Genomic DNA, 25,834 nt, shown 5'->3' on the forward strand with positions numbered 1-25,834 from the left:
TTTTTTTTTTTTTATAAAAACATGTTCAAAAGGTTAGTTACACTTTAAAAATAGACAACTGTTTAGGCTGGATTTGTGGATATGGTCAGCCTTAGCTATACCTCCAAACTGTCCACATTTTCTCAACAGTCTTTATAGAAACCAAGGTATAAAACACAATGACCATCTGAAATATTGTTGTAATACCATATTAAATGATGTATTACCCTTTTCACAAGGTGTCATTTACTTTGTACATTATTTGGAACAGTGATCTACAATGATGCCAACAAGACGTCCACTTGAAAAATACATGAAAAGTAACTATTTTTGTCTTGTACACTATCAGCTACTCAAAAAGACTTCTGCAACAGATATCTAAAGTCCTTTTCAATAAAAATATCCTTCCTCCTACCCAAAAGGCCTTTGTTGTGAAGAGGTCAACTTTTCCATAAAAAAAATAGAGAGCTGTGCAAGTCTCATAATCTCATTCCAGTCACTGTTCCCTGCTGGTGCTTGCGGATCTTGTTAAGCAGCTCCATGTACTGCACCATGGTGTCTGCAGGTGTATACAGTGCATCGTGTTTGGAGTTGAAAACAGGAGGAACTGTTGGCGCATGACTACCCATTAAACTCTGCATAAACTCCACCATCAGATTCCAGCAGTCCCCTGGCACAGCGCAAGGGCAATAATCCACCTGAGAAAGAAAACGTCAATTAATTTTGGAGTAAAAGATACTTTCCAACCAATATATAAAATTAACCATATATTAGCAAAACAGGAGGGAAGTTATGATACTTTTTTCTTTGTTCCCCCCCCCCCTTCAGATAAAATCAAAATGTATATACCCCTAATCTTTGAATACGTCTGCCATTGACAATTAAGGTTAAAGGGGTTATCCAAACTATACAACATGCCCTCAAAAGCCGGGCCCCTCATATAGATTATACTTATTTTTCTCCCCAGCACCTGTGTCGCTCCTGATCCCTGCAAGGCCGCCACTGCAACTCGCAGTGTCACGAGAGGCTCGTCCCCGTCATTATCTGCTATTGGTTGTTGACGCCGGATGTGTTAATCTGCGTGACAGGGAGATGCAGCAGTGAGGGGCATGTTTTATAGTTTGGGTAATCCCTTTAAAGCAGACAATGCTTTTCTTTATCCAGACGTAAATCTATCAATCATATTGCAAAAAACCACACCTGTATTCTATGTCTACACAAAGAAGCCTGTAACCCATGTTACAGTATCCTCCTCGGGAAATCTCTTTTGGCCTTAGATGAAACCCATTTTGTGAACAGAGCCCTAGAATGGATGGTTCTTTTTGGCTCATCTCTACCTACATATCAGCTTTGTTTCACAAGCTTGCTTTAAAGAACTTTAACCCCCCCCCCTTTTTTTTTTACACCAATTAACTCCTTCAAGACCCTGCCATTTTTTACCTTCCTGACCATGGCTATTTTTGCAAACCTTGTGCGGTAATAACTTTGGAAAGCTTTTAGTTATCCAAGCTATTATGAGATAGTTTTTTTTTTCGTGACAATGGTAAATTTAAAGGGGTTCTGCACTTTCATTTGACTGATGATCTATCCTCTGGATAGATCATCAGCTTCTGATCGGCGGGGGTCCGACACCCAGGACCCCCGCCTATCAGCTGTTTGAGAAGGCAGCGGCGCTCCAGCAGCGCCGCGGCCTTCTCACTGTTTACCACCGGGCCGCCGGCCCACTGACGTCGCGACTACTATCAACTAGCGTGGGCGGGGCTAAGCTTCATTGAAGTGAACAGAGCTTAGCCCCGCCCACGCTAGTTGATACTAGTCGTGACGTCAGTGGGCCGGCGGCCCGGTGGTAAACAGTGAGAAGGCCGCGGCGCTGCTGGAGTGCCGCTGCCTTCTCAAACAGCTGATCGGCGGGGTTCCTGGGTGTCGGACCCCCGCCGTTCAGAAGCTGATGATCTATCCAGAGGATAGATCATCAGTTAAATGAAAGTGCAGAACCCCTTTAAGTTAAAGGGGTTGTCCGGGTTCAGAGTTGAACCCGGACATACCCTTATTTTCACCCAGGCAGCCCCCCTGAGGCTAGCATCGCGCAGGGGACGGGCTCTTTTGTTTTCAATAACATACTGCCGGGCGAAAACTTCCGCCCGGCAGTGTGTTCGGTGACGTCACCGGCTCTGATGGGCCGGCTTTACCGCTGCCCTAGCCGTTTTACTGGCTAGGGCAGCGCTAAATCCCGCCCATCAGTGCCGGTGTCGTCACCGGGGTTCCTGGCAGCCCCATGGAGAGCCCCGGTACGTCACCGGATCTCAAATAAATGCCTTTGCGCTGCACGATTTAGCGCAGGGCAAAGGAGAGCATCGGTGCGCTCCGATGCTCAAGTCAGGGGGGCTGCCGGGGTGAAAATTGAGGTATGTCTGGGTTCAGCTCTGAACCCGGACAACCCCTTTAACCGCTTCACGTCCGCCCATAGACTATAAACGTCCTATGGGTGGACGTCTATTTCTGACAGCACGTTTTAAAACGTCCTGTCAGAAATAGCAGCTGCACGCTAATCGTGCAGCTGCTGATCGGGTTGCCCGCTGTCAGTGACAGCAGGGCAACCCTAAGACAAGGCAGGGACAGTGCCCAGGTGTCCCTGCCTTCTAGATCGCTGCAGACACAGCGCTCACCGAGCGCTGTGTCTGCAGAGAAGGAAGCGCTGTGCGCTTCCTGTTGCGGCCCGGCGGTCATGTGACCGCCGTGACCGGAGTGTGCAGGGGCTGTGTGAGGTCTCTCAGAGACCTCGATCAGCCCTGCTCTGAGGCTGTACAGCGCTGGATTGCTGCTGTACAGCCTCTCTAGGGGTGCATTTGTCCTGTAACTGGGGCTACTATGTCAGCCCCAGTTACAGGAGAAATCAACAGTGAAAAAAAAAAGAAAAAGTGAAGCAAATGTCCCCCAGAGGTCTTGTATGACCTTATGGGGGACGAAAAGTGTAAAAAAAAATAAAAAAAATAAAGGGTTGAAAAAATAAAATAAAATAAAGTTTCACATGTAAAAAAAAAAAAAGTTCCCAAGTAAGGAATAAAAAAAAAAAATTAAAAATAGAAAAAATCAAATAAAATAGACATATTTGGTATTGCCGCGTCCGTAAAAACCAGCTCTATAAAAATATCACACGACCTAACCCCTCGGGTGAACACCGTAAAAAAAAATAAAAAACTGTCAAAACAAGCAATTTTTGTCACCTTGCATCACAAAAGGTGCAACACCAAGTGATCAAAAATGGGTATGTCCCACAAAATAGTACCAATAAAACCGTCACCTCATCCCGCAAAAAATGAGCCCCTACATAAGAAAATCTCTCAAAAAATAAAAAAACTATAGCTCTTAGAACATGGAGACACTAAAACATCATTTTTTTGGTTTCAAAAATGCTATTATTGTGTTAAAGTGAAACAAATAAAAAAAAGTATACATATTAGGTATTGCCGCGTCCGTAAAAACCAGCTCTATAAAAATATCACATGACCTAACCCCTCGGGTGAACACCGTAAAAAAAAAAAAAAAAAAAAAAAAAAAAAAAACTGTGTCAAAACAAGCAATTTTTGTCACCTTGCATCACAAAAGGTGCAACACCAAGTGATCAAAAATGCGTATGTCCCACAAAATAGTACCAATAAAACCGTCACCTCATCCCGCAAAAAATGAGCCCCTACATAAGAAAATCTCTCAAAAAATAAAAAAACTATAGCTCTCAGAACATGGACACATTAAAACATAATTTTTTTGTTTCAAAAATGCTATTATTGTGTAAAACTTTAATAAATGAGAAAAAGTATACATATTAGGTATCGCCACGTCCGTAACAATCTGCTCTATAAAAATGTCACTTGACTGAACCCCTCAGGTGAACGCTGTAAAAATAAATAAATAGAAACTGTGCTAAAACAACCAATTTTTTGGTCACCTTGCCCCATAAAGTGTTATAATGAATGATCAAAAAATCATATGTACCCAAAAATAGTACTAATAAAACTGGCACCTTATCCCCTAGTTTCCAAAATGGGGTCACTTCTTGGGAGTTTCTACTGTAAGGGTGCATCAGGGGGCTTCAAATGGGACATGGCATCTAAAAACCATGTGGAGTTCCTTTTCTTCTGCGCCCTGCCGTGTGCCCATACAGCAGTTTATGACCACATGTGGGGTGTTTCTGTAAACCGCAGAATCTGGGTAATAAATTTTGAGTTTTGTTTGGCTGTTAACCATCGATGTGTTAAAGAAAAAAATTGATTAAAATGGAAAATCTGCCAAAAAAGTGAAATTTAAAAATTTGATCTCCATTTTCCTTTAATTCTTGTGGAACGCCTAAAGGGTTAACAAAGTTTGTAAAATCGGTTTTGAATACCTTGAGGGGTGTAGTTTCTACAATGGGGTCATTTATGGGGGTATCAACTATGTAGGCCCCAAAGTGACTTCATACCTGAACTGGTCCTTAAAAAGTGGGTTTTGGCAATTTTCTTAAAAATTTGAAGAATTGCTTCTAAACTTCTAAGCCTTCTAACGTCCTAAAAAAATAAAATGACATTTCCAAAATGATGCCAATATAAAGTAGACATATGGGGAATGTTAAATAATAAATATTTTATGAGGTATCACTTTCTGTTTTAAAAGCAGAGAAATTGAAATTTAGAAAATTGCGAATTTTTCAAATTTTTGGGTAAATTTGGGATTTTTTCATAAATAAAGGTGAAATATTTTGACTCAAATTTATGACTATCATGAAGTACAATGTGTCACGAGAAAACAATCTCTGAATGACTTGGATAAATAAAGGCGTTCCAAAGTTATTACCCCATAAAGTGAGATATGTCAGTTTTGCAAAATTTGGCCTGGTCAGAAAGGGGGCAAATGGCCCAGATGGGAAGTGGTTAATATATCTTCCATTTATAAAAAAAAATCCTAAATTGACCTAAAATGTGGAAAAATTAGCAATTTTTGAAATTTGAATTTCTCAGCTTTTTAGACAGATAGTAATAATTCCTCATAAAATAGTTATTACTGAACATTCTCAATATGTCTACTTTATGTTGGAATTATTTTGTCATTTTAGTTTTTTACGACGTAAGAAGGCTTAGAAGTTTAGAAGCAATTTTTTATATTTTCAAGAAAATATCCAAAACAGACTTTTTAAAAGGAATAAATTCATTTTATGGCGCTTACATTATAGAAACCACCTATAAATGACCCCATTTTAGAAACTACACCACTCATATTTAATCAAAACTGATTTTACAAACTTTGTTAACCCTTTAGGTGTTCTAAAAGAATTAAAGTAGAGGTGAAATTTGATTTGTTTTTTGCAGATTTTCAATTTTAATCAGCTTTTTTCCTGTAACAGAGCAAGGGTTAACAGCAAAACAAACCTCAATACTGATTACCATTATTCTGTACTTTACAGAAACATTTCATGTAACTGTGGTACAGGCACATGGCAGGGCTCAGAAGGGAAGAAGTGCATTATGGCTTTTGGAGGGCAGATTTTGCTGGAGTATTTTTTGGGCACTATGTCACATTTGAATACCCTCTGAGGTACCCCTATGGTGAAACACCCCCCCCCCCCCCCCCCCCCCGCGTGACCCAAGTGTTTGAAACTACACCCCAATACATTTTTCATAGAATTTAGGAACACTTTGCTGTGAAAATGAAAATTTTTATTTTTTACAAGAAAGGCCCCTTTCAGACAAGTGAGTTCCACACTCCGGACTCGCAGCATGCGTATGCAGCAGCTCCCGTCATGACCTCCCAGCACTGACGGGGTCACGTAGCATTATATTGATTTATTATAGAGTAAAGTGACTGGCACTCGACCTTTGACACCATGAGTTGGTATACAAGGAATACAATTTATTTGCAGAGTAAAATGTGGATGAAATGGTTCATACAATATGTATAAAATTGCAGATAAGAACACTTATGATGATTAATACAGTATGTATAAAATCGCAGATAAGATAGCTAAAATAATTCGCATTAGGTATAATCGTATGGCTAAAAATCATAATTATAACACACACCAACATGAATTCGCATTGGTATAAATTATAGTCCCAATTCTTAAAGCCTATGGGTGGTATTTGGATGGTCCTCTCACTCGATGTTTAGCAGATGAAATCCACAGTTTTAACTATAGTAGACAGTGTAATTTTGAATAAGTAGTTGGGTCAGTATGAAATACTTCAAGAGAATAGATGTTGAAAAAGTGACTTTTTTGGATGATGAAATCGAATAACAGAAATCGATAGTGGTTTATTGTCGGCCTGTACCTCCGCTGCTACGTGGCGTCCCACGGAGCGGTCAGTATCCGACCTTACCTCCCTCCCCTCGAAGACTCCGGCCGTGTTAGTTCGCCGTCTAGGTACGATACCCCATATGGTCCTGGAGGTGTCAGCTCGGCGTCCCACGTGCTCAGGTAAACTTGGTTCCCGGCTGTACGGTCGAGTCTTGGATATCAGAGGTGGTATAAAAGTTCTTAGAAAATAAGCGCTTCTATTTGTCAGATGTTTTATCGATAAAAAGTCAAGAGTAGGTCCTGCGATATGGGAATCCAAACCATACACGTTTCGAAGTGTATGCTCCCTCCTTCATCATTGACCACTGATGAAGGAGTGAGCATACACTTCGAACCGCGTATGGTTTGGATTCCCATATCGCAGGACCTACTCTTGACTTTTAATTCATGTTGGTGTGTGTTATAATTGCGATTTTTAGCCATACGATTATACCCATGCGAATTATTTTAGCTATCTTATCTGCGATTTTATACATACTGTAGTAATCATCACAAGTGTTATCTGCGATTTTATACATATTGTATGAACCATTTCATCCACATATTACTCTGCAAATAAATTGTTTTCCTTGTATACCGACTCATGGTGTCAAAGGTCGAGTGCCAGTCACTTTACTCTATAATCTATTTTTGTTCCTTCTCTTGACTGGGTGGGTCAATACGTGACTAGAGCACCTATCCATTCCTTAGCTGGGTGAGCCTCTATTCCTCCTTTTTTTATATTGATTTATGATGCTATGTAACCTTTAGTGTTCTGGAATATATTGGATAACACAGACATAATGCTGTCACTGTTATCCAATACATTCCAGAGCTGTAAGGGTTATTTAGCATCATAAATCAATATAATGCTATGCAACCCCGTAAGTGCTGGGACGGTAGCTGCTGCCAACTTATGTTGCGAGTCCGGAGTGTGGAACTCGCTCTACTGAGAGGGGCCAAAATTTTAATTTTCACAATAGCAGGAGAAAATGCACCTCACAATATTACCAATTTTCTCCTGAATACGGAAACATATCATATGTGCTCATACATTGCTGTATGACCACACCCGTAGAGCTCAGAAGGAAGGAGCACCATATGGCTTTTGGAAGGCAGACTCATTTTCAGGCACCATGTCACATTTGAAGAAACATTTAAGGTACTCTTACAGTGGAAATCCACAAAAAGCGACCCCATTATGTCACTGCTTTTTGGGTTTTGTTATTGCAGTGTACACTGTGTAGTAAAAATGACTATTCTGCTGCAGTTTTTTTTTACATTTTACAACTTTAACACTAAGCATTTTTAAAAATAAAAATCATGCTTTTGAGTCACCATTTGTTTTGTACTTTTCTGGCGATAGTCTTGTATGAGGGATCAATTTTTGTAGGATCAGGTGATTTTCATTGGTATCATTTTGAGGTACATTTTTACTTTTTTGATTGCTCAAATATTAGACTTTTGTGATTCAAGGTGAATTAAAAAAATGGTTGTTTAGGCACTGTTTTTATTTTATTTTTGTAAGTTTTTCATTGTAAATGGCTTGATGAGGGGAAAGGACATTCTATTTTTGTCACACAATGGGACTTTAAAGTAGCACTCACACAAAAATGTTCTATTCTCTGACCTGTTAGAAAGGTGCACGATGTAATCTGTAGTGAATGTAATCTTCTCATCAGCGGCTGTATTTGTGAGCTATCCCCTCTCTTCTAATTTTTAGCTGTGTCATGTGACCAGCACTTCTATCTCCAAGTGACAGGACAGGAAGTCAGTTACTTCTCTATTCATTCCTATGAGACTGACATTGAGGCTTCCATAGGAATACACAGAGAAACTGACTTCCTGTCCACACATAAGATGCTGTGTTATTTGGAAAGTCTGATTGCTGGTCACACACAGCCGAGAAGCAGAAGGGAGGGGATAGCTCACAAATACAGCCACTGGTAAGAAGATTACATTCACTACAGATGACATCATGTACCTTTCTAGCAGGTCAGAGAATGAAACTTTTTGCGGGAGTTTGATCACTGTTTTAAAGGGGTGACATGTCCCCTTCTTCACCCAGGCAGCCCCTCTGAGATGAGCATTTCATGCTCCGATGCTCTTCCTTGCCCTGCACAGAAAATAGGCTAGGGTAGCGCTAAAGCCTGCCCATTAATGCTGGTGACGTCACTGGGAACACTGCTAGGTGGAAAAGGTGGAAAAATGTAAACAAAAAAGCCCTTGCCCTGCATAAATGCTTCAATGCTCATTTCAGAGGGGCTGCCTGGGTGAAAAAGGGGATATGTCCGGGTTCACCTCTGAACCCGGACAACCCCTTTATTGCAGCACAGTATATGCTGTATTGTATTGCATTGAACTGCCAGCATTAGGCCGAGTTCACATCACCGTTTATTTTTCCGTTCTTCTGATCTGCCAGAATATCCTGTACTTTAAGCATGTGTTATGCTTATTTGGCATCCATTTTAGCCATGTCCATCTGAGATGCAGGACTTTTTTTTTTTCATCTAAAATGACGGATCTCAGATGCAAATGGCTAAAACGGATACCAAATGTGCATAAATGAGCATAACGGATGCTTAAAATACAGGATCAATTTTTTTTCTTTATTTTTCTGTTCTTCTGACCGATCGGAAGAATGGAAAAATGAACGGTGATGTGATCCCAGCCTTATACCGATAGTTCACCTATGAGACCCAGCCTGGGTTTGTACCTCACAAGCCTCCGTAGCTGGCCAGCCCCAAGACGTCTGCAACGCCTGGATCTGCCACAGCAATTATTAGCCTCCTGTCACCACAGTGCAGGTGGATGATGAAGAGTCAGAGGGAGCCCCCTTTCCTTTTCAAGCCCCTTAGATGACGTGGTCAGAATTGACTGCCAGCATCGGAGCTATTGTTGCACCCTAGCTCCGCTGGTTTCTGTGACCAGCCCCCCCAGCTGCTTTGACAGGGCCAGGCAGTGGTGAAACAGCAAGGGAGCAGCTGACCACAGAAAAAGGAGTGGGGCTTGTCATGTCGTATTGTTTTCACCATATCCAGCGATCTCATTTTCACATTTCTAGAGCACTAGCCCAGGACAGAAAATTCTAGCTCTAATATTTCAGACACTTTGACGTTTTCTGTTTATTTGTTGCCAAAGAAAATGAAGATACCTCTACAGATATCCCTCGACCACTCTGTCCCATAGTGACTGTGCCAATCTTGACAAGGAAATCACAATACTGGTAACGCGTGCCGCGTGTCTCCATCTTGTTGGCTTTTGCATTTTGGAAGAATCCTTTAAGTTTTATCATCAGTACATCCAGGTTCTGGTCAGCAACTAAGCAGGGACCATTCTCAAACAGAGCGAAGGTACTGAGGGGGTATTCCGAGCAGTGCATGATGTACAGAAGTTTTCCAGACTGACCTAGTTGATGCACAGAAAAATTGTCAGTTTCTAATTATATAAGCAACCCAGGTAATAAGGGGTGGGGGTGAAAGGGGCAAAAAAACAATGGCACACACATACCACATTAAAATACAATATTGCCAAGACAATAGACAATGCCGCCATCGATTTTGTTGGATAAGCACTACAAGCCAGTAAGAACACAAATGCCAGAATGGAAATTGCTCTCTTTTGGGGATCTTCCTCATGCATAAGATATAACATGCTATGAAACGTGATTTTACTATGTATCCTGTGCGCTCGGCTAATGCCGGAATTCCCAAAGAGATCAAGGGAGTGGCCACGTGCATGCCTGACTGGCCGCTCCGTTCATTTCAGGGGGGCTGCAGGGGGTACGGGCCCCTGTTCTCGTGATCACTGGGGGTCCCAGCGGTAGGACCTGTGGAAAGGGGATAACCTCTAAAAACCAGAATATTCTTTTAAAATAGCTACCTAGGAGAGAACAGGGCAGGGGCACAACCCATGAAGCCAGAAGCAGTTATGGAAGATGACTCCCAAGCCTGGACTAAAGATGAAACATGCTTAAACTAGGGGATGAAGAACAGAGTAATATCTCAGGTTATCGTTATTAGATTTCTGGAGAAGGGTCGTTGATCCAGGGAGTTATTCAGATTGCCTGATTGGAGTCAGGAAGGAATTTTTCCCCCTAAAATGAAGAAAATTGGCTTCTCAGGTTTTTTTTGGCCTTCCTCTGGATCAACTTGCAGGATAACAGGCCGAACTGGATGGACGGATGTCTTTTTTCAGCCTTATAAACTAGGTTACTATGTTAAACAGCTTAACCCCTTTTCTCCACCTGCATAAATGTATAACGCAGCTGGTGGGTTGTTCCAGCAAACTGCTTTACATTTACAGCACTGGGGTGGTGCGGTCACAGGAGCTATGGCGCACTGGGTGTCAGCTCTAGCATGTTGCCGGCACCCCGCTGCATCTAGTCTGTTAGACAAAGGCCCCCCATTGGTCCACAATGCGACTGTGGCATGCTGATGGGTTTCCAAAACAGCCATTCTTGTATTTCTATTATGCGCTGCCAGAGGTAAGACCAAATAAGATCTGTCAGGAGACCGCTAGACTCAGAGGGGAGAGGTTGGGAAGCCTTCAGTGCACAAAGCCCAGGATAGAAGCATCAACTCCCACCAAGATATGTCTCAACAACTTTATCCCTCACCTATTCGCCTCTGTCACAAGTTTTGAGGGGTCAAAACTGCTGTCAGAATCCCTTTTAAGAAGTTAAGAAGTTAACCCTTTCTACCCCGGACCAGTTTTCGCCAGGGCAGTATAAATACCCCACATGTGACCCCATTTTGGAAAGAAGACACCCCAAGGTATTCAATGAGGGGCATGGCGAGTTCATAGAAATTGTTTTTTTTTGGCACAAGTTAGCGGAAATTGATTTTTTTTTTTTTCTCACAAAGTCTCCCTTTCCGCGAACTTTGGACAAAAATTTCAATCTTTCATGGACTCAATATGCCCTTCACGGAATACCTTGGGGTGTCTTCTTTCCGAAATGGGGTCACATGTGGGGTATTTATACTGCCCTGGCATTCTAGGGGCCCTAAAGCGTGAGAAGAAGTCTGAAATATAAATGTCTAAAAAATTTTACGCATTTGGATTCCGTGAGGCGTATGGTGAGTTCATGTGACATTTTATTTTTTGACACAAGTTAGTGGAATATGAGACTTTGTAAGAAAAAAAAATATATATAATTTCCGCTAACTTGGCCCAAAAAAATGTCTGAATGGAGCCTTACAGGGGGGTGATCAATGACAGGGGGGTGATCAATGACAGGGGGGTGATCAGGGAGTCTATATGGGGTGATCACCCCCCTGTAAGGCTCCATTCAGATGTCCGTATGTGTTTTGCGGATCCGATCCATGTATCAGTGTATCCGTAAAAATCATACAGACATCTGAATGCAGCCTTACAGGGGGGTGATCAACGACAGGGGGGTGATCAATGACAGGGGGGTGATCAGGGAGTCTATATGGGGTGATCACTCCCCTGTAAGGCTCCATTCAGACGTCCGTATGTGTTTTGCGGATCTGATCCATCTATCAGTGGATCCGTAAAATTCATACGGACGTCTGAATGGAGCCTTACAGGGTGGTGATCAATGACAGGGGGGTGATCAATGACAGGGGGGTGATCAGGGAGTCTATATGGGGTGATCACCTCCGTCATTGATCACTCCCCTGTAAGGCTCCATTCAGACGTCCGTCCGTGTTTTGCGTATCCGATCCATCTATCAGTGGATCCGTAAAATTCATACGGACCTCTGAATGGAGCCTTACAGGGGGGTGATCAATGACAGGGGGGTGATCAGGGAGTCTATATGGGGTGAACAGGGGTGATCAGGGGTTAATAATTGACGGGGGGGGGGGGGGTAGTGTAGTGTGGTGTGGTGCTTGGTGCTACATATTGCTGAGCTACCTGTGTCCTCTGGTGGTCGATCCAAACAAAAAGGGACCACCAGAGGACCAGGTAGCAGGTATATTAGACGCTGTTATCATAACAGCGTCTAATATACCTGTTAGGGGTTAAAAAAATCACATCTCCAGCCTGCCAGCGAACGATCGCCGCTGGCAGGCTGGAGATCCACTCGCTTACCTTCCGATCCTGTGTGCGCGCGTTCACAGAAAATCTCGCGTCTCGCGAGAGGACGCGCCGGCGCGTCCAGGAGGAATGAATCAACCACCTCCAGGACGCGTCGCTGCGTTCGGCGGTCCGGAGGTGGTTAAAAACACTTTTTTTTAACTTTATTTCTGAGGTTTACTTTTGGGAGTCTGATCTCCTCTGCAATGCATTACAATACATCTGTATTGTAATGCATTGCCTGTTAGTGTACTAATCACTGTAGTACACGAACAGGTTGCCTAGGAGACCCAGCCTGAGGCTGGATCTCATGGGCACCCGTAGAAGGCAGGTTCCGATGCCATGAAAGGCATTGGGCAGCCTCTGCATGGCATCGGGCTGCCTTCTGACACATCGAGTCCCCGCCACAGCAGCGACACAAACCCCTTCTATGTCGCCACTGCCCCTAACAAACAAATGTAGCCCTGCCACTGCACAGAGCACTGCAAAGCACTACGAATTTATTTCCCTGATGAGCCATGAACTCTGGCGAAATGCGTTGGATGACTCTTTAGATGTTTGTTTAGTTTGGTAGGAGAAGCAGGGCGAGTGCTCCGACTACAGCCTGTCAACAATTCCACTATCTAGACTACTATAGTAGGGACAGACAGGACGTTCAAGATAGTGAGCCTAGTACTCCCTGTGATGTTTCCTCTCCGCAAACAATAAGACAAGGGAACTAGGGCTGATAAGGAACTGTGATTTAGATTTTAGATAGCCTCATTTCTTTTTAATGATAATATAAAATTAAAAGTCAAGTTTTATTTATCTACCAGGTATACTCATATATAGTCATATTTAGCATTTTAAACCCCTTCTATGTTGCGGTCGGCGCAGACCACGACATAGAAGGGGTTATTCCGCCGGCATCGGCTTTTATAGCGGAAACAGCAGGGGCCCGGCTACCAGGGACTGCCGGACCACTGCAGTGATCGCGCGCGTACCGCTACGGTGCCCGCCCCATCACCATGACGTACTATTACGACAAATTGTGGGAACACAGTGGCTTCCATGATGTAATAGTACGACATGTGTCGGGAAGGGGTTCATATTACTTCTCTACTGACCTGAGCAAGCTTTTTTTCCTGAAAATTATCACTTACAACTAATAAACAGAGATACGAAATCTCCGGTTAGTCCAACACATCTGAAGTGGTTACTTTCCTCCACATCTTGCACTAATGACATTATTGTACCTTCAGGCTTTCTGCTTCACCACCTGATTTGGCGCCTTAACGCTATCAAACGTTGCCCTTTTTAAAAGGTTTAAAAGCTCATGGGGTCCTCTTCAAAAGGCTTCATTTCAAACAGCAGCTGAACACCTGCTTACTCTATACATGAAATGTATCATAACTTATACACCGACATAAGGAATGCAAGGAATCTAGAACAACTGATGGCTAGCTTATGCAAAACCACAGATTGCTCTCATGGCGTGTGCAAACCATGGGGCAATTTATGGTCTATACAAATCTGCCTCCTCTCTGATGTCCATTAGGCCATGTTCCTGATTCTGCATCTAAATCTTTATCAGATATACTGACATTGTGCATCCACTGCAAGTGAATGGGATATCATGGAATAATCACCATGTGGATTTTAAAATCTGCAGCATACGCATTATTTGTGTGGATTCTTCATGGAATAGCTGTCGACAGGCCCCATTGAATTACAACATGGCTAATCCTCACATGGATCTCCTGGCACATCAGTGGTAGAAAAGTGTTTGTCTCCTGCTGCAGAATCTTTGAAAAATAATTTTTTCCTAGGCACTTCCTGAACTTGTGAATATACCCTTACTGTTTTTCTCCCCTTGGTGAGCCAGAGCGGCCAAAACTAATTCTCTGTTTCGAATGAAGACACCATTATTATGGTAGAGGTTACACCTATGAAGTCATATGGATTAGCACCTCCCGGAACAAAGTACCAGGATAAAAAGATTATTAATAGGATTGTCCGATCTCACTTTTTCAGTGCTGCCCCTGGTCCGCAGCTTGGCACTTTCTGCCTCTTCTGGGGGGCAAATACTTTTCTTTAGATTGACAGCGCAGGCAGGTGCAAAAGTAGTTTTTATGACTTGGAATGGTTAGAGGATCACTGATGGTCTAAATGAAATTGACTGCGCGACCACTACTAGCCCCTCTCCCCCATTTATAACTGCATGGTCCCTCCTCTTACAGAGCACCTGAATGACACATAGATCAGTGTAACGTTCTAAATACCTGTTGACCCCACAGTGGTCCCTGCAGTGTGGTAGGTCTCACAGTCCACAAAGAACGTCCCTTGTTTCTCAGCTCCCAGCTGCTCCAGTTTGCGAGTAAGGATTTCAACAGTTTGCTGCACACTTTTCCCTTCTGCCAATGGAAACTGCGTGACACTGTAATAAAAGACAGACAGTTCATGGCATAACTGGCACCAAAGAAATGTAGAACGTCAGACACAAGAGCCTTTTTCAGCATAGAAATCTTTTGTCAAATTCCCTTACAAACCTCCATGAAATCCAAAGATAAATGGCAACATACTTTTAAAATCCTGTCAGCAGGATTCAGGCTCCCAAACCACCACCACTGCAGTGTGTATAAATACAGCCAAGTCACATTATTATGACCACTTCCTACCTTAGATGTCAGCAGCACATGGCTTGATGGATACATAAGGTGTGCGATAGGCTGTCTGCACATGTATCCCTCCTTAACCCCTTAAGGACCTAGGACGTACCGGTACGCCCTATTTCCCGAGTCCTTAAGGACCTAGGACGTACCGGTACGCCCTATTTCCCGAGTCCTTAAGGACCGAGGACGTACCGGTACGTCCTGACTTAAAATCGGAACTCCGGCGCCGCAGGGGTTAATCGGAACGGGATTTCGGCTGAAATCATTCAGCCGGCATCCCGTAACAATGCAGGGGGGGGTCATTTGACCCCCCCGTATCGGCGATCGCAGAAAACCGCAGGTCAATTCAGACCTGCGGTTTGCTGCGCTTTTTGCAGTTTCTGATCGCCGCGGTCCCTGACCGCGGGGATCAGAAACTTTAGAGTGGCTAAAATCATTATTTTTCACCCCCCCCCTGCACCCCTGCACGATTTGATGCCGGCGGGTGGTGCGGGGGGGGTGTCGCAGGCGGTGGGGGCGTTGCGGGAGGCGGGCGGTGCGGCAGGCGGGATCGCGATCCCCCGCCCGCCTCCCCATGAACGATCGTTGGCTTCTAGTGGGTATACCAGGGTGCCAGCACATTGCTGGCACCCTGGTATAAACGGCTGACATCTGTGAAGATGTCAGCCGTTTAACCCTTTCCATACCGCGGTCTGTACGGACCGCTGTATGGAAAAAGTTAACTGTCATCGGTCAGGGAGCTCCCTCCCTCTCCATCGGGGGGCTGCTGTGGCTTTGCAGCCCCCCGATGGAGAGGGAGAGAGCCCCCAGAGAGCCCCCCTCAGCCCCGTCCTTACCCTTCCCCGTCTGCGAAGTTCTGAGCAGACGGGGAGGGTTCCCATGGCAACAGGACGCCTGCTCAGGCGTCCTGCTGTCCATGGTGCTGAACAGATCTGTGCTAAAAGCACAGATCTGTTCAGTGTAAGTAAAATACAGTACAGAACAATATATATTGTTCTGTACTGTATTATACAGACACCAGACCCACTGGATCTTCCAGAACCAAGTGGGTCTGGGTCACAAAAATGTAAAAAAAAGTGAAAAAAGTTAAGATAAAAAAAAAAACATTTATCACTGAATAAAAATTAAAAAAATAAAATAAACTACACATATTAGGTATCGCCGCGTCCGTAACGACCTGATCTATAAAATGGTCATGTTACTTTCCCCGCACGGTGAACGCCATAAAAATAAAAAAATAAAAACTATGAGAAAATTGAAATTTTGCCCACCTTACTTCCCAAAAAAAGTAATAAAAGTGATCAAAAAAGTCGCATGTACGCCAAAATAGTACCAATCAAACCGTCATCTCATCCCGCAAAAAATGAGACCCTACTCAAGATAATCGCCCAAAAGCTGAAAAAACTATGGCTCTTAGACTATGGAGACACTAAAACATGATTTTTTTTTTTTTAAAAATGAACTCATTCTGTAAAACTTACATAAATAAAAAAAAAGTATACATATTAGGTATCGCCGCGTCCGTATCGACCGGCTCTATAAAAATATCACATGACCTAACCCCTCAGATGACCACCGTAAAAAAATAAAAATAAAAACAGTGTAAAAAAAGCCATTTTTTGCCATCTTACGTCACAAAAAGTGTAATAGCAAGCGATCAAAAAATCATATGCACCCCAAAATAGTGCCAATCAAACCGTCATCTCATCCCGCAAAAAATGAGACCCTACTCAAGATAATCGCCCAAAAACTGAAAAAACTATGGCTCTTAGAATATGGAGACACTAAAACATTTTTTTGGTTTTAAAAATGAAGTTATTGTATAAAACTTACATAAATAAAAAAAAATGTATACATATTAGGTATCGCCGCGTCCGCGACAACCTGCTCTATAAAAATACCACATAATCTAACCTGTCAGATGAATGTTGTAAATAACAAAAAAAAAAAACGTGCCAAAAAAGCTATTTCTTGTTACCTTGCTGCACAAAAAGTGTAATATAGAGGGGGGGCTTCAAATGGGACATGGTGTCAAAAAAAACAGTCCAGCAAAACCTGCCTTCCAAAAACCGTATGGAATTCCTTTCCTTCTGCGCCCTGCCGTGTGCCCGTACAGCGGTTTACGACCACATATGGGGTGTTTCTGTAAACTACAGAATTAGGGCCATAAATATTGAGTTTTGTTTGGCTGTTAACCCTTGCTTTGTAACTGGAAAAAAAATATTAAAATGGAAAATCTGCCAAAAATGTGAAATTTTGAAATTGTGTCTCTATTTTCCATTAAATCTTGTGCAACACCTAAAGGGTTAACAAAGTTTGTAAAATCAGTTTTGAATAGCTTGAGGGGTGTAGTTTCTTAGATGGGGTCACTTTTATGGAGTTTCTACTCTAGGGGTGCATCAGGGGGGCTTCAAATGGGACATGGTGTCAAAAAACCAGTCCAGCAAAATCTGGCTTCCAAAAACCAAACCGCGCACCTTTCACTCTACGCCCTACTGTGTGCCCGTACAGTAGTTTACGGCCACATATGGGGTGTTTCTGTAAACGGCAGAGTCAGGGCAATAAAGATACAATCTTGTTTGGCTGTTAACCCTTGCTTTGTTAGTGGAAAAAATGGGTTAAAATTGAAAATTAGGCAAAAAAATGAAATTCTCAAATTTCATCCCCATTTGCCAATAACTCTTGTGCAACACCTAAAGGGTTAACGACGTATGTAAAATCAGTTTTGAATACCTTGAGGGGTGTAGTTTCTTAGATGGGGTCACTTTTAGGGAGTTTCTCCTCTTGGGGTGCATCAGGGGGCTTCAAATGGGACATGGTGTCAAAAAACCAGTCCATAAAAATCAGCCTTCCAAAAACCATATGGTGCACCTTTCACTCTACGCCCCGCTGTGTGGCCGTACAGTAGTTTACGGCCACATATTGGGTGTTTCTGTAAACGGCAGAGTCAGGGCAATAAAGATACAGTCTTGTTTGGCTGTTAACCCTTGGTTTGTTAGTGGAAAAAATGGGTTAAAATGAAAAATTTGACAAAAATATGAAATTCTCAAATTTCCTCCCCATTTGCCAATAACTCTTGTGCAACACCTAAAGGGTTAACAATGTATGCAAAATCAGTTTTGAATACCTTGAGGGGTGTAGTTTCTTAGATGGGGTCATTTTTGGGTGGTTTCTATTATGTAAGCCTCGCAAAGTGACTTCAGACCTGAACTGGTCGCTAAAAATTGAGTTTTTGTAAATTTCTGAAAAATTTCAAGATTTGCTTCTAAACTTCTAAGCCTTATAACATCCCCAAAAAATAAAATATCATTCCCAAAACAATTCAAGCATGAAGTAGACATATGGGGAATGTAAAGTCATCACAATTTTTGGGGGTATTACTATGTATTACAGAGGTAGAGAAACTGAAAATTTGAAATTTGCTAATTTTTCAAAATTTACGGTAAAAATTGTATTTTTTTATGCAAAAAAATTAACTTTTTTGACCCAATTTTAGCAGTGTCATGAAGTACAATATGTGACGAAAAAACAATCTCAGAACGGCCTGGGTAAGTCAAAGCGTTTTAAAGTTATGAGCACTTAAAGTGACACTGGTCAGATTTGCAAAAAATGGCCTGGTCCTTAAGGTGAAAATGAGCCTGGTCCTTAAGGTGAAAATGAGCCCGGTCCTTAAGGTGAAAATGAGCCCGGTCCTTAAGGGGTTAATGTCATGGGTAAAAGGGGTGATTATTGGCTTTTGGGCCAAGGGTGGCAGCATTTCTGAAACTGCCCAGTTTGTGAACTATTCTCGTGCTGCTGTGCTGAAAGTGTATCACGTGTGGACAGATGGAACCACTGAGGATAAGTGACGTGGAACGTCGGATACAAAGGTGCGCGGGGGCGGACAAACACGCTACGGTGGAGAAGCTCACCACCAAAATAAACAAGGGGCTAACAGATGTGTGTCTAAAACAGTTCAGCTACGCCTACTGTGTATGGGGCTCCGAAGCAGACGGATGGTCACTCCACCTCTGCTAACTAAGTCGCATCAGCAGAAAAGGCTTCAATTTTTGTGGCATATTAGAATTGGGCCTCTGCTGATTGGCAAAGGGTTGCCTTCTCCAATGATTCATGTGGTGTGTCAGGCAAGAAACATCAGAGAACAAATTCCCTGCAACCACTGCTGGAAGAACACAAGCTGGTGGTGGTAGTTATGGGCTGGGGAATGTTTTTGTGGCATTCTCTGGGTCCACTCATCCATTTGGGAAGCATTCTCAACCAATATGCGTATGAATCCATAGTTTCAGATCACGTATACCCATACATGCTGACTGTCTTCCCTGGGGTGGATGGGATATTCCAGCAAGACAATGCGACATGTCACAGGACTAGAAGAGCATGACCCAGACTTCCAATTACTACCCTGGACCCCTAATTTCCAACTGAGCATTGGTGGGATGATCTCGATCATCATATTCACTCTATGAATCCTCCCAGCAACTATAGCATGTACTACAGTCAGCATGGTTCCAGATACCTGTGACAACCTACCAGGACCTTATTAGGTCACGCCCAGCCCATCTAGCTGCTGTCCGTGCTGCACATGGAGGTTACTCTGTATATCAGTTGGTGGCCATAATAATGTGACTGATATGTGTAGCTGCCTATATATGTCCTCTATACATACTCAGTACATGCATTTTTAAAAAAGATTCTCTTTTAATGTTGAACATTTTACTTGCAAATTAGTTTCTTAAAGTCATGAAGATGGGGCCACAGCCATTGTGTCTGTTCCCTAATAATACAGGCTTTATTGCAGGGCTTGACAAATTTCCTTGGAATCTAGGAGCCAGCTAAAAAAGTTAGGAGCCAGGCGGAGCCGCGTCATAAAATCTATATTGCGATATAATTTTAAGCATGTATATCGCAATATATCGTTTTCTATATTTGGGGGGGGGGGGGGGGGGTGTTCAAACTTCTTTTTTTTTTTACTTTATTTAATAACTATTAGCCTCCTTAAGGGCTAGAACCCTTGTCATATTCACCCTAATAGAGCTCTATTAGGGTGAATAGGACTTTACACTCTCCCTGCTGTCCTGTGCTTTGTGCACACAACAGCAGGGAGCTGACCATGGCAGCCAGCCTCTGATCAGCCCCCCCCAGCCTCTGATCAGCCCCTCCAGCCTCTGATCAGCCCCTCCAGCCTCTGATCAGCCCCTCCAGCCTCTGATCAGCCCCTCCAGCCTCTGATCAGCCCCTCCAGCCTCTGATCAGCCGCCCCAGCCTCTGATCAGCCCCCCCAGCCTCTGATCAGCCCCCCCAGCCTCTGATCAGCCCCTCCAGCCTCTGATCAGCCCCTCCAGCCTCTGATCAGCCCCTCCAGCCTCTGATCAGCCCCTCCAGCCTCTGATCAGCCCCCCTCCAGCCTCTGATCAGCCCCCCTCCAGCCTCTGATCAGCCCCCCCAGCCTCTGATCAGCCCCCCCAGCCTCTGATCAGCCCCTCCAGCCTCTGATCAGCCCCCCCAGCCTCTGATCAGCCCCCCCAGCCTCTGATCAGCCCCCCTCCAGCCTCTGATCAGCCCCCCTCCAGCCTCTGATCAGCCCCCCTCCAGCCTCTGATCAGCCCCCCTCCAGCCTCCCTCTTATCAGCCCCTCCAGCCTCCCTCTTATCAGCCCCTCCAGCCTCCCTCTTATCAGCCCCTCCAGCCTCCCTCTTATCAGCCCCTCCAGCCTCCCTCTTATCAGCCCCTCCAGCCTCTCTCTTATCAGCCCCTCCAGCCTCCCTCTTATCAGCCCCTCCAGCCTCCCTCTTATCAGCCCCTCCAGCCTCCCTCTTATCAGCCCCTCCAGCCTCCCTCTTATCAGCCCCCATCTTATCAGCCCCTCCAGCCTCCCTCTTATCAACCCCTCCAGCCTCCCTCTTATCAGCCCCTCCAGCCTCCCTCTTATCAGCCCCTCCAGCCTCCCTCTTATCAGCCCCCTCTGGTAACAAACCCACCCTGCCTCCCTCCCCAGTATTAATCATTGGTGGCAGTGGCCACAGGGTCCCCCTCCTCCTCCTCCCCCCATCATTGGTGGCACTGGCAGTGGGCAGTTCCGATCGGTTACCATGGCAGCCAGGAGTCACGCTACTGAAGTCCTGGCTGCGATGGTATGTTAGTGAGCAGCATTATACTCACGTGCGCCGTGATCGCCGGGAGCTCCTTCTTCTCATAGGTCTGTGCGGCGCATTGCTAATGCTATAAGCATAGCAATGAGCCGCACAGACAGAAGAAAGAGCGCCCGGCGGCCACGGCGCACGTGAGTATAATGCTGCTCACTAACATACCATCGCAGATTCGCAGCCAGGACTTCAGTAGCGTGACTCCTGGCTGCCATGGTAACCGATCGGAGCCCCAGCATTACACTGCTGGGACTCCGATCGGAACTGCCCACTGCCACCAATGCAGAGAGTCGAGACTGAAGAACCCGGCCCCCGACCTCTGACAGGACGCTGTGATCCGCGCGAATAACCCCTCAACTGAGGGGTTAATCGCGCGGATCACAGCGTGCAGTCATAGGGGCCGGGATATGGCCGGCACATTCATTGGTGGCGCAGTGGCCACAGTCCCTCCCCTCCTCCTCCTACCCTGTTCTTAGTGGCCAGCGGCAGCCGCGCACAGTGGGGAGGGAGGGACTCCTCTCCTCCACTGTGCCGCTCAGGAAACCATGGTGCGCGCCGAGAGCGCATCTTTGAAAACGGGCTGACAAATACCCAAGCGCCAGGACCAAATTCCTGGTCGCCATGGCGACCTGGCGCCCGGGATTTGTCGAGCCCTGCTTTATTGACACCATCACAAGCAATTTTAAATCTTGAACATTTGCCATTGTCATCTGGTTTTCGGTGCACGTGTAATGAATCTGGAATAATCAGCACACTGCACATAAGTCAGAATAGCAGGTGTGCCCAACCTCACCTACAACAGCGCCAGGGACTGTCAACCCGCCAGAATGGTGTTATTAGGGAGCGGCCACTGTGTCTGTTCCCCCAAGCAACTCCCCATCCGTGACTTTAAGAACCTCATAAGCATATAAATGTAGTGTTAAAATGAAACTTCTTTAAAGGAAATGTGTTACCAAAATTGTTTTACCAGCCAGTTAAAACCAGCCAGCGACACAAACCATATCCGGTTTTAATTTTCTGATTGCAGATTTCTTTATCCTATTTCCTGAACATGATTATGGGGCGGCCATCTTGCCTGTGCTGTTCTTAACAGCATTTAGAAAGTATTAAGAAAATTGCTTTACGGCAGCCACCTGGACAGTAGACACAATGGTCTGGAGGGGACCTCATTGACTTCTATGGGAGAGTTTTCTAGGTATGTTCTGTGACCCGTACTGAGGTCAGGAGGGAGCTGATAAGCTGTAATATCACCTAATGTGAATGGTGGATCCTGTGTTGTCTGTACAGAGAGGTGATATAATGGGGCTGCAATGATACGGAGATAACAGCACTAAAGTGATCTGTACAGACCAAGAAATGGTTCCTATTATTAGACCTAGTGACCAGTGGAAAAACTGCAAGATTTATGGTTTTTGTTTAAATATAGATATTGACATGGAAAATGAAAAATAACCACCAAAAATTCTTTAAAAACTTGTTTAACATTTCCTTTAAAGGGAATGTGTAATCAGAAAATTACCCATTGTTTAGCGCACGCTATTTCAAACATATTTTTGATGATGTTTTTTTTTATTTTCCATGTCAGTACCTATATTAAAAAAATCCTGCAGTTTTTGCACTGGCCACTAAGACACTTCTGGTTCTTCTTGGTCACTTTACTGCAGTTATCCCCTTATCATTACAGGCAGGATTAGAATGACAAATTATCACCTATGTATAGATAACACACGATCCACCAGTCACAATAGGTGATATCAATACTTATCTATTCCCTCCTAAAGTCTGCACAGATCACCGACCATACCTAGAAAACGCTCCCATAGAATTCAATGAGGTCCTTCCAGTCTATTATGTCTATGGCCCATGGTGTACTGTAAAGCATATATCTAAATGCTGTTAACAGCTTAAAAAAGAAAATAAATTGAAATCAGAAAATAAAAACAGATTTGAAAAAAAGGTTAAGTATTAGGGTTCATGCACACCAATGTATTATCTTTCCATGTGGTGTTCCGATTTTTTGGGCGGACCGTATGCAGAACCATTCATTTTAATGGCTCTGCAAAAAAAACTGAAGTGTGCATCCTGTTTGCGTATGTCCGTTCCACAAAAGAATAGAACGTCCTATTATTGTCCCCATTACAGTGTGAAACTGGCCTTAGCTCCCACTCCATACTAATGCCTATGGGCTTAGAATGGGGTGGAATTAAAGCTCTTGTAGGTGTCCCAGTGCTTCTGTCCATACGGTGTACCCCTTTATACACTAACAGAGACTGAATCAAAACAGTAGAAAAAATACAGCAGCAGGCTCAGGATAAAATCCAAGTTCTTTGTTTCTCCATTATAAAATCCACAGACTGACCAGACAGGTAAGGTGTATGCATTTCTACTGTACGTCTTAATCATGGTGGTCGTGATTAAGACGTAATCGAAACATGTAGACCTTGCCTTTCTGGTCAGCCTGTGGATTTTATAATAAAGAAATAATAAGATTTTATCCTGAGCCTGCTGCTGGATTTTTTTCTACTGTTTTGATTGATTGCTGGTCCGGGATCCGTGCACGGCGAAGGAGGACGGTGGGTGAGCTGAAATCTTTTTTTTTTCTTATACTAACAGAGAGAGCTAGCAGTCACTGGTATAGCTTATCGGGCAATCTTGACCTCTGAAAGAGCAGGGATATAAATGTATTGGCAGGGATCTCAAGTCTCCCGAGTCTCCCGCTATTAGATAGCGGCTCCCTGACGCCCGCATGTGAAACAATATATCCCGAAAAGGTTTACTGATAGCAGAGCAGAGAGATAAGAGAAGTGACAGATGACACAGAGTTTACATTACAGGTTGAATTAACCCTTTAGGGTCAAATTGGCTTCTCAAGGAGATATATATGTTAAAGGGATCCCTTCTTCTGTCTCATTCAGTAGCTGTAGAACTATTGAGAGAGATGTATTTTTTTAAATACATTTACACATTTAACCCTCCATTTTAATTCTATTATTTAGATAATTACACACAGGGTTTTAAAGAATAAACTTCCTGACTCAGACCAAGAGCAGACTCAGCGACTCAGCAAGTGAATCGAAGCATCCGCGCATGCGCATTGTGCAACCTAAGCTTCGGTTCACTTGCTTCTTGTCAGCTCAGCGAATGAACCGATTCATGTGAAAGATCCGAACTTCCTATCTCTAGTTTACTCCTTTCCGGCAACCTGTAGCAGTGCGCACAGTGCAAGAAGAAGCCGATGCCAGCAGTCCGCAACGGCGTATCAGGCTGAGCCTGTGCGCACGCGCGGGATCTCAAAGCGGGAGGAGGGGGAGGGAGGGAGAGGCGGCACTGAGGAGTAGAAGGCGGCGTTGGGCACGAACGGCGATGCGTGCGGCCGGGCACCATGCATCCACAGACCTCCCCTGGGTACCTTAATTCAATGATTGACAGGTTAGTAAAACCTGTTTTTCCACAGAATAAAGCAACAAATAGCTTTTATAAGGCCACCTTAGAAATCAGAATGCTACCCTGGACATAGGGCTTATAGGTGGTGACAGAATCCCTTTAATCATATACATAAATATGATAATTTGGGGCAGGGTAATGAGCCCAGTCCTCCACACCATAGAGCAAAGTGTGCAGATACTGCATGTTTGGAAAATGTAATAAAAGGTTTGTGAAAGAAAAAAAAAGAAAACCTCCCTGAAATGCGTTGTTGCAGGTTGGGATGTCTGTATTGGGGTACTTTCACACTAGCGTTTTTCCTTTCCCGCACGAGTTCCGTCCTAGAGGCTCTATACCGGAAAAGAACTGATCAGGCATATCCCCATGCATTCTGAATGGAGAGTAATCCATTCAGGATGCATCAGGATGTCTTCAGTTCAGTCGTTTTGACTGATCAGGCAAAAGAGAAAACCGTAGGAAAAAAAAACTGAAGACTTGCCTGAATGCCGGATCCGGCATTTTTCCCCATAGGAATGTATTAGTACCGGATCCGTCCTTCCGGTCTGCGCAGACCGGTGAAAATGTGAAAAAAAGATACAAGACGGATCCGTCTGTCCTCATGACAAGCGGAGAGATGGACCCTTTCTTGCAATGCATTTGTGAGACGGATCCACATCCGGATCCATCTCACAAATGCTTTCAGTCACATCCAAATCTGCGGATCCGGCGTGCGTGTGAAAGTAGTCTTAAGTCTTCAAGGTTTTATTGAATGATTTCCTATAAAACAAATAACCAGGCGGCAGTGATTTGCTATCCATGATGTGATGGTGGACACGTAACACAACATCACATTTATTATGTCACCTGACACAAGTTGTATGTACACGATGGGGACACAATTGCTATGCCTGACTGTTCTTTATAGTCAGGGCCACCACTAACCCTAACCCCCAGAACACACACCTGATCTAGAGGCTATTTTTACCACCTCTCATCTAAACCTCCCGGGAGCCCATACACTCTAGGCAATACAATATCATACACTTACCATGTCACCCCCATAGTTGTTTTTTTTTCTCAAACCTGTACTTTAAAATGAAAGCGCACAGATATTACGTCACGGGAGGGACAAGTCGACTGGTAGTCAATGCCACATGACTTTAGCATGTCACCTGACCCTGTGACATCACAAGGCCCTTACGGCGCATAGACTTTAGACGCAACCATTTTAGCTATGGCTCACACACACACATCCAAGTTGGAGACATTTTCCGTAGCACACCTAGTCA

At 44.1% G+C, this 25,834-nt stretch overlaps 1 protein-coding gene across 1 annotated transcript; it reads right to left on the reverse strand.

Annotated features, from left to right (window-relative positions):
* Window positions 1-25,749, reverse strand: MED20 (mediator complex subunit 20). Its single transcript, XM_040424114.1, has 4 exons — window positions 25,594-25,749; window positions 14,590-14,744; window positions 9,441-9,694; window positions 1-677 (listed from the first exon to the last, which is right to left on the reverse strand). The coding sequence occupies exons 1-4, from the start codon at window positions 25,605-25,607 to the stop codon at window positions 459-461; spliced, it is 642 nt and encodes a 213-aa protein (XP_040280048.1). The 5' UTR covers window positions 25,608-25,749; the 3' UTR covers window positions 1-458.
* Between the last annotated feature and the right edge of the window lie 85 nt (window positions 25,750-25,834).

This window comes from Bufo bufo, chromosome 3 (assembly GCF_905171765.1).
Source record: "Bufo bufo chromosome 3, aBufBuf1.1, whole genome shotgun sequence".
NCBI lineage: Eukaryota > Metazoa > Chordata > Amphibia > Anura > Bufonidae > Bufo > Bufo bufo.

Coding starts and splice junctions, on each gene's coding strand:
- MED20 (XM_040424114.1), bottom strand. Junction 9,695..14,589: donor GACCACTGTGGGGTCAACAG/GTATTTAGAACG, acceptor TGCATCAACTAG/GTCAGTCTGGAAAACTTCTG. Junction 678..9,440: donor GTCGAGGGATATCTGTAGAG/GTATCTTCATTT, acceptor TTTCTTTCTCAG/GTGGATTATTGCCCTTGCGC.